The 11,530-nt window shown below is 43.3% G+C and overlaps 1 protein-coding gene across 1 annotated transcript in view; it reads left to right on the top strand.

Annotated features, from left to right (window-relative positions):
• Positions 1–3,881, top strand: part of LOC147666316 (sodium/potassium/calcium exchanger 2-like) — a 680,903-nt gene extending 677,022 nt beyond the window's left edge. The window contains exon 7 of the mRNA XM_086949140.1: positions 3,745–3,881. Within this exon, the coding sequence (XP_086805266.1) occupies positions 3,745–3,881 (137 nt within the window). The remainder of the gene's footprint in view (positions 1–3,744) is intronic.
• The last annotated feature ends 7,649 nt before the right edge of the window (positions 3,882–11,530 follow it).

Below are 11,530 nucleotides of genomic sequence, written 5' to 3' on the forward strand. Positions count from 1 at the left end.
AATATAGCAAAAGTCGGGCAGCAAAGTGTCCTTTACGCCCAGGGCGCCGTGCCACTACTCCTGCTGAACTAAAGGTAGGTAGGTAGCAAGTGGGAGCTGCAGTAAATCGACAGGGGTTACTATCACCTAGATTTGATTTTTAACTAACACCACTAAGCCATCTTTATAGTGGGAAAGGGAAACTGCAAGTGCTAGTATGTGTTTTGGGATTCAAAATAGCCCTGGTGACAGGGGAGGGGGGCAGTACCCAGATATGCCGCAGATGCCTATAAAAACATCCTGCACACAAATAAGTGTTATTGTCCACGCTGCAGGGATGCCCCCAACCCAAGCTCTGTTTCTCCACTGATCCAACCCAACTATGTTGCATTATCTGCTCATCCTAGTCTTTCCGCCATGTGCGTGATGGGACTTGGACAGATTCCGTCGATGGTAACGTAAAACATGTCCTGCAATAGGAGGGAGTTCACAGAAAAAATAACCTGATGCAATCAGCAATATGACCTAACTCAACTGTAAGTGCTGTAAAAAAAAAGTTGAAAAGAAAAATAGCCGATAAGTGGCCTCACACCAACAGGACTTTGCATGATGGGATTTTAAGTCCAACCGCAAAGTAACAAATGAAACTGCAGGTCCTAGAACTACACTTTTTCGAGGTACGATATAGCTGGATGAACATCTCACACACGGTAGGGGACCACCAAGCAGGCAGGTCTAACTATCCTACGAGAAGCCTGTGCTCTGACCACACAGAAAGGAGCACTGGGTACATTGAAATCGAACGCAAAGGAACAGGACTGTCTATTCCTTTGCTTTCGGTTTCAGCAGAGGAGACACTGCATCCCACTGCAGCTGAAGCATTTCAGCGCGAATTAACCCCCTCCTGGGACGGTGAACTGTTAGCACTTAGCTGTCAAAAGCATGGGCGCATCATCCCCAATGATTTCCCCTCCCTCACCCCTCCAACCCTCTGTCACCAGGAGTTCTCTAATTAAAGAAATTCCCATTTGAAATGGGTGAAGACTTGCGCTGCCTAGGACAACAAAGATAAGATTTTAGGGTTGAGTGCGCTCCCCCCTGGGATGGTGTCGCGCCCCCCAGGGGGGGGGGCGCGCCCCACAGATTGAAGAACTCTGCATTAAACCTAAAGTATGATCAGGGATGTAAGTGGTCATAACATCTTGGGCATCACTGTCTTTCACTTTGTTTGGTTGCTTCCTCTAAGTAGTTAGCTTCTATTCTGAGCCTGTTGAGGATACTTTATTTTGCTTGGTTATTCATCTCGCAGCACTAGTGGCCTTCCTACTGAAGTTAGCCAATTTAAAGCACCATTGCTGTCATCTAAGCATGTCAATCCCAGAAAGCTATACACAAACAACTTCCACTCACCAGACTGCCCAATTATGTTCTGAAGCTTTGCACAGATCAAAGATCTCCATGTGAACCTTTTCAATGGCGTACGCTCACCTGTCCTCCTCACATTTGCGGCTGCGGTAGTGACATGCTGACTTCCCTTGTTGAGTACCATGGAATCTCGCTCGGTTTGCATCCGAAAGTTTGTAGTGATATTTATTATTTATTTATTTTTTGGACTTTATGTAACACGGACATGGCTTGGAGGCATCAGAGCCCTCTACAATGAAACAGAATGTATCAATAACAAATAGAACATTTGTATCCACCTTAGAGGTGGCGAGAACACCAGGTTAGCCTACCCATGAGGTTGAGCGCTTCACACGTATTGTAAAACAGAGCTGTGACAAGCAGGTGGTACAGTACCACAAGATGTTCATAAATCGTTCGTGCTGGTTGAGATTGGTCTGCACTTGGTTATAGCGTGTGGGGGTAGAAGCGGGCTAGGCCAGGTGGGGTGGAAAGAGAAGAGATTTGAGGTCATTTTTGAAGGTGACAAGACATGTGGTCAGGCATAGGCTCGACGGAAGGGAGTTCCACAATCTTGTGGGACTTACGGAAAAGGATTTGTTAATGTATTGCTCATGCTTGAAGGTGGCAGGTTCGAGGAGGAGTGATTTAGCATTTCGTGAGTCTCTGCCAGCACTTAACATTTTCAGTTTCTCGGAGAGGTATGAGGGTAAAGAAGAGTGCAAAGCTTTGAGTGATGCAGGCAGTTTTAAATTGAGCTCTCGCTTCAATGGGAAGCCACTGAAGGGAAGATTGTGTCCTGTCACCAACCGGGCTGCTGCATGTAAGGCTGCTCTGAGGGGACCTAGGTGAACTTTGTGAATGCCAGAACGGAGTGCAATTCCATAGTAGAGTCTGGAGCGCTCAACTGCCTGGACAACATATTTAAGGTTGTTTGCTGGCATGAGGTTCCTGATTCCACAAAGAAGCCATAGCTGGAACTGGGCACTCTTAGCCATGGGGGAGATATGGTTCTGGAGTTTCAGACATCTGTCAAGGGTTAATCCTAGGGATTTGACATTCTGAATGACAGAAGGGCGGCCGTCCATGTCTGGGAGGAGATCCAGCCAGTCTTGGATTGGCAAGTTTCCTTTCTCTGGAGAGATGAGTAGAAATTCTGTTTTAGCTGGGTTTATAATGAGGTGATTGTTAGCCATCAAAGTTTGAATGCTTTCAGGGAGCTTGATAAGTCTGTGCAGTCTTCTTGGCACGAGACTTTCAAGTAAATTACGGTGTCAACAGCGTATAGATAGAAGAGTACCTCTATGTTCCTGAGGATTATGCAGAGGACTTTGAGGTAGAGGTTGAAAAAGTTTGGGGAGAGAATCGTACCTTGTGGGATCTCTTTTCGAAAGGCTAACAGGATCTGGGACGGCATTCCCAATTTTTGCAAGTTGATAGCGGTTAGTTAGGTTAGAGGACTACACCACCAATTCCCATTCAATGCTTCAGGGTATTTAGCAAAGCCTGGTGGTTGACTATGTCAAAGGACACAGAGAGGTCGAGGAGAACAAGTAGACGGGAATTGCCCACATCTAGGATGTGCAGGGCACAGTTCAAAATCTATTGAATTGCAGTGTAAGTGCTGTGTTCCTTATGGAATCCAGATTGAAGGGAGTCGAGGAGGTTGTTGTCCTTGATGTGGGATGATAGTAAGGAGGCTATGCAACTTTCAAGCACTTGCCTAGGAGAGGCAGGGTAGATACTGGGTGGAAGTTGTTGAAATCATCAGGGTCCAAAGATTGTTTTTTTAAGAGAGGAGAAATTGACCCCTTTTTAGATAGTCTGGGAACGAGCCCTGATCAAATGCTGAGTTGCTGAGTTAACCAGGGTTTTCCAAATGGGGAGAGGCAGTTTGGCTCAGGATTTGCTGATGGCGGCCGGAATGGAGTCGCAAAGATGGTTTCACTTTTGAAAGAATTTGTAGTATCTCTGTCTCAGAGATTGGGGAGAAACAGGACCATGGCTGTAGTGCCTTGCAAGGTAGTACTGCCTTGAATATACTGTCAAATTTGGAAGGAAGAGAGATGTTAAGGTCTTTGATTTTTTTTTGTCAAAGAACTCTGAAAAGTTGTTGCAAAGGATATTCGATGCCTTAAGAGGGTGGTTGGAGGGAGGTTTGTTTCCTTGATTAATTAGCTCAAATGGTTGTTTTGATCTATTCTCCGCTTTGTCTAGGAGGGATCTGATATGTGATGCCTTGGTTATAGAGATGTGGCAAAAGGTACTTTTGTCTTGCAATACAAAACTTTCTTAGACCTAATGGTGAAGGGTTCGTTATCAGTCTTTCTCCAATTTTAGGATGTTTTCCTTTCTTTGTAGAGTGCTTTGGAGTACCAGGGGCAAGAGGGTTTGGCTCTACTGTAATTGCACTTGATCGGTGCAAATTTCCTGATCTGGGAGTCAATGCAGGAGTTGAAATTGTCTGTGAGCTTGTTGATGTCAAGTTGAGGAACTAAATAGGTGAACTTTGATAGGGCTAGGTTGATCATGGTTTCAGTATCTTTGAACTAGATATTTTCTTTCTTCGGCTGACCAAGGGTTTTTTTGTTTGAGAAAGACTCTTTGAAGGGAATCTGCAGGTGATCTGACCAATCAACCGGAATGGGGTCACTGGTCAAAAGGAGTGGTGATCTGGAGATGATCAGGTGGAGAGTGACGCCTTTGTAGTGAGTGGTTTTCTGGAAGAGCGGATGGAGGAAATTTCCTTGTAGAAAAGTTACAAAGTGGTCCCGTGATTTATTTCCTTTGGAACCCAAATAGAGATTGAAGTCACCAAGATTGATAATGTTGTCTGAGCTGAATTATTGTGCTGTGAAGAATTCCATGCACACTTCGATAAAGGTATTTGTTTGACCAAGAGGGTGGTAGATAAGATTAAGCCTAAGGTTATAGGAAGCTTGTGAGATGAATTCCAGTGATAAGCACTTGAGGATTGAAAGCGGGTGTTGGGGAGTGGTGTACAGCTCAGAGAGTTTCTGTATACGGCCACAAGGCCTCTGCCTTGTTTGCCTTCCCAGTTGCTTCTCAGAATGGAGTAAAAGGGAGTCAATAGGAGTAGAAGAACTCTGTTTGTGGTATTGTTGATAGTGATAGTGGGTAAATACAGAGTCCCATCCTCTTTGCTGATTACCACGGATGCTATTTCTTTTGCGTTAGATGCTAGTGGGGAATAGTTCTTGCAAGTGCCACTAGGTTGTTCTGGTGGTTTGAATTTTTCATTGCATATGATGCACCTCTCCTTTAGCTGATGCATTGGATGCTCATCACCTTAGGTACTGGGAAGACTTGGTGTTGCTGTTCTGCGTACCAGCGCGTTAGGAACACATCTACTACATAGCAAGCTGCCACTTTAATCTGATATTTCAAATTTCTGATATTTCATTAAGGCCTCTCTCACCTGTTCTGTATTTCAGGATCATGTGTGGGTCTATTTTTTTTAAGAATGAGTGCTCCATAGTATCCTCCTCTGCCCTCTGGTTTCAAAGTAGACAAAGTTGTCCATCTCAAATCATTTGCCTCTTGCGCTTCAGTTAGAAATTGGGTGACCTTTGATGCTGTTCCAATCTTGCAGTATGCCCTGTGCTCACTTACAAGGAGAAACCTTAATGATAGATGAAACGTGACTGGGTCCTTGGTCTATTCAAAGTTGTAATAACTGCAACTGTTTTGCGATCTGAGTAACGGCAGGTGGCAGACCAACTTTGCAAGCGAGGCATACCCCAACAGTGGAGCAATTCTTGCAGAAACACTCCCTTTGGGACACCAAAGACACTTAGTGATGTCATGAAAGTGACAAGCCTCTAATGGGGATCAGCAAAGTAGCAAATCATGCCATTATGTGGATGAGAAATGGGAAAGACAAAAATTCTAAGTAATAATCAATATTCCTTATTCTTGCAAGAATCGCGCTAAAGAGATTTGGCAACATTTTTAACTTTTTGAAAGAAAACAAGTTCATCCTAGAGCACAGCAATTTTTGTTTTCTGTTAGGTATGGGCTTTGTACTGAAAGAAGTGTGGTCCGTTTCCATGATGTTCTTGACATTCGATGCACATTGTTTTAAAGATGACATGGCAGTCAGCGTAAGAATTTGAGGGCTGGTGAAATGTGAGGTTCAAAAGAAGAGGATCTCGCTGGAAGCTGCATTCTGAATTTTCTGTAACTTGCGAAAGAAGTAGAGAGGAGCTCTGAGGGACTGGCCACAGCACTAAGACGATGGCTACTTGAACTTTTTCAGGAAATCTACATGGGGTATATTTGGTGCAGGCAGAAGAGGGGAAAGGAAGGAGGCAGGGAGAAAGGACAGAAAACAGGTATGTGAGAGTTGTGAATCCTCTGCAGAATCCCCTTGCTAGTGATCTCACTCATTGCACTCTTTATAACAATTCACTTCTCTGACGATTGCTGGCATTTAACAAATAGTGCAGTGAAGTTTGTTGCTAAGCAAGCATCAAGCTCATAAACTTTACTTTAATTGCACAGCTCTCTCCATATTACTAAACACATATTACTGGGGCCCTCTTCTCCCAAACATTCCAATACAATACAAATACAATTCTTAACTCTAAATTGCAGTTACCAATGATTACAAGTGTGACATTCAGGGTCCCCTTAGAAAAGAGGAATGTTTGGGGTATCTCTAATTCTGAGTTCAATTATCCCGATCATTTCTTATTTTATGTTTGAGTTTCACCAGGAGTTTTCAGCTGCCTTAAGCAGCCAAAATGTCTGCGTCAAACTAAATGGATAGATCATGTTCCGGCAATCTTGCAATTTTGATCTCAACACCACTTTTTACAACATTTTCTGCAAACTCATTAAAACATTTAAGGGTGATATTAAGCACTATAAAAGTAGCAAATGTCCGATTACATGATTTGTTACCTGCAGCTCATGCTTCTATGTCCACAATATGTAATGACAAAACTAAAACTTTAATCTCTTTGCGAAACCTAAACACATGTCTGTCTAGGAGTCCCGAAACACTACACTAACATCAAGGTTTCACTCTTAGGAGTCCCAGATGGGCACTCCTTGATACCCTTCTCCAATCTGCTCCTGAGACTTGACACCTAGAAGAGAGATGAACAGAGCAGAAGAAGAGAGTTGCAGACTTCTGTGAATTAATGATCATGAGTGAAAAAATCAGAACGAGAACCTAGTATATATCTTCTTACAGTATGATTCTTCATATACCATACCCTAAATTGTGATAAAGCTGCTGTAGTTACTCTACAAGTGAGTGTCCTGGTAACTCTTTCAAGAACATTACAAATCTTATCCATTGATAGTCACCTCTTCTCTGAAACTGGGTAGTCCTTGCTCAGGCTGGCTCATACACGCCTCGCTTCAGTCAATCACTTGAAATAGTTTTCAGTCTTATGGGATGTCAGAGATTTTCATACCTTAAGTACATAGAAAGAGTCTCAGGAAACCTCAAGACTTAGATGGTAAAGAAGCAGAATGTCTACCTGTACCAGTCTATATTCAAACTATTCACTTCCGCACTTAAATTTATTTTCTGCCTTATCCCAGAATTCTGGTGAATTTGCCACCCAAGACTCAGAATATTGTGATGCCCAATACCAAATGTAATGGTAGAACATCCAAAACAGAGACATTTTCCATGTATCACACATTATCAGAAAGAGGTGTTATGGTCAGCACAAGTAGCAAGTTGGCATTAAGGACAACTGCAACCATGGGTCAAAAAGGAAGTGCCCGCATTTAATATGTATATAACTACTTAAAGTAGGAGAACACACTCAGGGTCTAATTTACCAGGCATTCTGCACACCAGAGTGGAAATTTGATGCACTAATTGTGTCATTTATTTCATTTATGCATGAGGGCAGAATCATATTTCTATTTCACCCATTAATTAGAATCTGTCACATGGGGGTGACACCAGTATGGCACAGTTATTTTTCCTGTAAATAAGACTCTGTACATGTATGAGTTTGTGATACTTGAACAGTGGATTGTTCTGCAAAAGTTGCTAAACACCCTCCAACTCGCAGGATCTTGGGTGTGAGACTACTGTTGTGTAAGTCAGTAGACCTGGGAGTATGTGGAAGTCACTAATCCCAGCAGCACTCCTGGTATTCCTTATGAATTTCATTAAGTTAAAGTTAACACAAAACATAAGCAGAATCTTTCAAGTGTAAATTTCCAGCCTTCAACAGGTTTGTAAACCGCATCAATAATAACACAATCCCTGTGATGTACTTGATTCTAAAGGGATAATAATTTCCACATAATATCACATTGCATAACAGAGCATATATTACAAAGATGAAGATCCAGGAAGCGGGATCCTGTGACCCATATCCAGCATGCCCAACACCCAGACTTCACCGTGGATAAATCTGTTTACAGACTCTGTGAGTGAAGGAAAGTAGGTTAGCTTTGGCTACGAGTCAGATCCAACCACAAGTTTGAATTAGAAGACAGTTCTGGGACAGAAAAACTGAGAAAAAGTGCAAGACCATTTGTAACGCGATGCCTGAAATTTAAGGAACATCCCTATGGATGCCAAATGTAATATAAACTCTCTAGGACAGTGAGAGGCAGGAAGAGGCTAAGGGTGGGTAGCGCAAACCACACCTCCTATCTGTGCCTTATGCACCATCCTGCCCCCGGCCTTATCCCCTCCTTTGAAGGTATACTATGAGAATATAAAACTGTACATTTCGACTGCAAAATGTCATGAAGGTATGCAAGAAGTATACTGATAGTTAACTCTGCAATTTCTAGGTTGACGGGTGTATATCTATACTACTATTATAAAGGAAGAACTTTGAACCTTTGAGGCGGGTAAACTCGGGAACCACAGCGCCAATCCACACACCCGATACATCTTTGTAATCGTCAGGGTTTGCAGATGGACATAGGCTATATAAACTTAATAAATATACGGTATTTAAAAAATTTACTGAGAAAAAGTAGTCCCTTGGAAGAAGCGCCGGCCGCGACATGCGTGCCCGACGTGAGGAGCGCGGGGAGGAGCGGCATCCAGGAGCGCGAGGAGGACCGGCGGACATGGTGCGGGGAGGAGCGGCGGACAGGCGGGGAGGTGCGGTGAGCGGCGGATGAGGTAGGTTATTTATTTATTTATTTAGGAACGGTGAGCGGCGGAAAAATGAAGCAAAAATGAAAATCGTGAGCAAGAGGAAGCAAACGGAGCATTACAAAAGTGAGCCAAACGGTGCATTACAGGAGGAAAAAGTTACGTGTGCAGGTTACAAAAGCGTACATCGTGAGCAAGAGGAAGCAAACGGAGCATTACAAAAGTGAGCCAAACGGTGCATTACAGGAGGGAAAAGTTACGTGTGCAGGTTACAAAAGCGTAGAAAGTAAACATAGAGGTATAGGAGGAAAAAGTGACATGTGCAGGTAGCAAGAGGAAGCAAACGGAGCATTAAAAAAGTGAGCCAAACGGTGCATTACAGGAGGAAAAAGTTACGTGTACAGGTTACAAAAGCGTAGAAAGTAAACATAGAGGTATAGGAGGAAAAAGTGACATGTGCAGGTAGCAAGAGGAAGCAAACTGAGCATTAAAAAAGTGAGCCAAACGGTGCATTACAGGAGGAAAAAGTTACGTGTGCAGGTTACAAAAGCGTACAAAGTAAACATAGAGGTATAATACTGCAATAAATGGAGTAAGGCTCCGGGGGACCCACGGACAACGTCGGGGCGGGCAGGGGCCCTGAAGCCTAATTGCTCCCTGACAACGTCGGGACGGGCTGCTAGTATATATATATATCACAGCACCAAAACCTGCCAGTGCTCCTGCACTTGCTAGCAGGTGCTCTGTGCACAAGGGCAGACTCATGATTGACCTCAGCGCTCCAAAGCTAAATCTCCAGCACTCATGGGGGGTATATTATCCTCCTTCTGATTTCATTGGCTCGTAAATAAACAAATAACTGTGTTTCAGCGGTACACCTTCCTCTGTGTTGGTGGCTACCGCGATCGCACCTCATTATATACATCATCATAGCAATTTAATTAAAAGCTAATCTGAAGTCAGGCAAAAGTAGTTCACAAGTCAGGCAAAAAATAAATAGATCGTGCCATGTTGGAGTGGTGCAATACATGTACAGAGGAATTACCCCGTGGGGCCCACTCGGAGTGCATAAATACCCTCGCATACCCCAAATCTTGCAAGCACAAATCATTATCAAAATAAATTACATTGATAAATCCTCAATGGTTTGGTGTAACGGGGTACTGCAGAATACACATACCATAATAGTGCCCTGTATGGGCCTTCTCCCATGGGTACCCAACCGAGTTCGCACTGCAAGTAGTGCCTACCACAATTGAGCCCTGAATGGTCTACGTCTTCTGCGCTACCACTCGACAAACTATCTAATGACAAGAACATCAACTTCACGTTCTGCCTGCTGCCCAAGACCATAAATACAAATTAACAAATGCACCCTAAGCTCCTCTCCCATGTTCAGGCCTGTCGGTGACCTTGTCACCATATCCAAAATAAACATGATTCTAGTCTTCGCAATCACTTTTCTCTATCTCCCCTCTCATATCACGCAATACAGCATCAATGCAAAAATATTTTACTAGGTGCCTGTTGCTGTTGTGGTGTACCTGAAAGAGCCTTGCAACTGAGTAACTGGAATCTCAGTTCTGGATCACCCGCTGGTGCTCCAAAATGCATACTTTTGCTGGATGGATTGTGCTGGCCACATACTTCTGGCCGCACGGACAAGTTAGGCAGTACACCACGTAAGGTGTATTACAATTCATACATTTTGTAATACGGACTGGATTTTTAAGACCTACAACTTTATACGTGGTCACCTTGTTACTGTTAGCGTAGGCTTTGCACCTGCCACAAGGAAAAAAGCCTGTTATGCTTTGTATCCCTCTCTGCACTCTAGGTGGTGGTAGGTAGCTCTCTACCAGCTGGTCTCTGATGGAATGTGTGCTTCTGAAAGTTAGTGAGGGGTGTGTAGGTATGTCTTGACCTATCACTGTATCAGACTTCAATATACGCCAGTTGGCCTACAATATTTTCCTCACACTGTGGCCGTACTGGAGAAACTCGTTATCAGCCTGAAACTGTTGTTCGCATCAAGTTTAACCTTTTTGGGTTCCGCATTTAATAAATCAGTTCTAGACTTGCCTGCCACTTTCTTTATCGCTTCCTTCAGGTTGCCCTTCTGGTACCCTCTCACTTAAAATCTTCTGATACTTTCCGATGCGTCTCTCTGGAAATCATCTCCCCTTGTGCTATTAATTTTGATTCGTAATAGTTCCCCATACAGGATGATATTCTTCAAATTATTAGGATGACTGCTTCTGTTATGCAACACCAAATTCTCTGCCATGGATTTCCTAAAGAGTGCTGTTTAAATTTTATCCTCTGCTACAAATACTCTCAGGTCCAGGAAAGTAACCTCAGTCGAGCTTACCTCAGTTGTGAATCTGAGGAGAAGTTTGTGGAATTGAGGTAGTTGATGTATTGTATGGCTGATTCCTTTGTGCCACGCCAGATCAGAAAGAGATCATCAATATAAGGTCTCCAACCTACCCATCTGTCGCATGTGTCAGACCATGCCACCTGCTTCTCTCTCCCACCAGTCTACCAACAAGTTTGCATAGCTGGGAGCGAAGCGGGCTCCCATGGCTGTCCCTTTCAACTGCTTATATATATATCTGGTCCTGAAAGATGAACATGTTATTGTGCAAGCGGAAATGTAAAAACTCTAGCAGCATCTCACTATGTTCTAAATGCTTTAAGGGACGATTCTTCAGAAATTATCTAGTGGCCTTAATTCCATCCTTGTGTGCTATGCTCGTATACAGGCTAGCTACGTCTAGCATTATCATTAGGAATTCAGGTTCCCACACAGTACCCTCAATGTGTTTCAAAAAGTCTTTTGTGTCCCTAGTATACAAGGATAATTCAGACATAAATGGAAATAAAAAAAGGTCAATGAATGTAGACATATTCTCTAGAAGGCTACCAATCGAATAAATTATCGGTCATGCCAGTGGGTTCAACTTGTTTTTATGCACGTTTTTATGCACCTTTAGCAGGTGATAAAATGTCGGTAGACGGGGATGCGGTGTCGAT

Source organism: Lissotriton vulgaris, unplaced genomic scaffold (genome assembly GCF_964263255.1).
Source record: "Lissotriton vulgaris unplaced genomic scaffold, aLisVul1.2 SCAFFOLD_1243, whole genome shotgun sequence".
NCBI classification, from domain to species: domain Eukaryota; kingdom Metazoa; phylum Chordata; class Amphibia; order Caudata; family Salamandridae; genus Lissotriton; species Lissotriton vulgaris.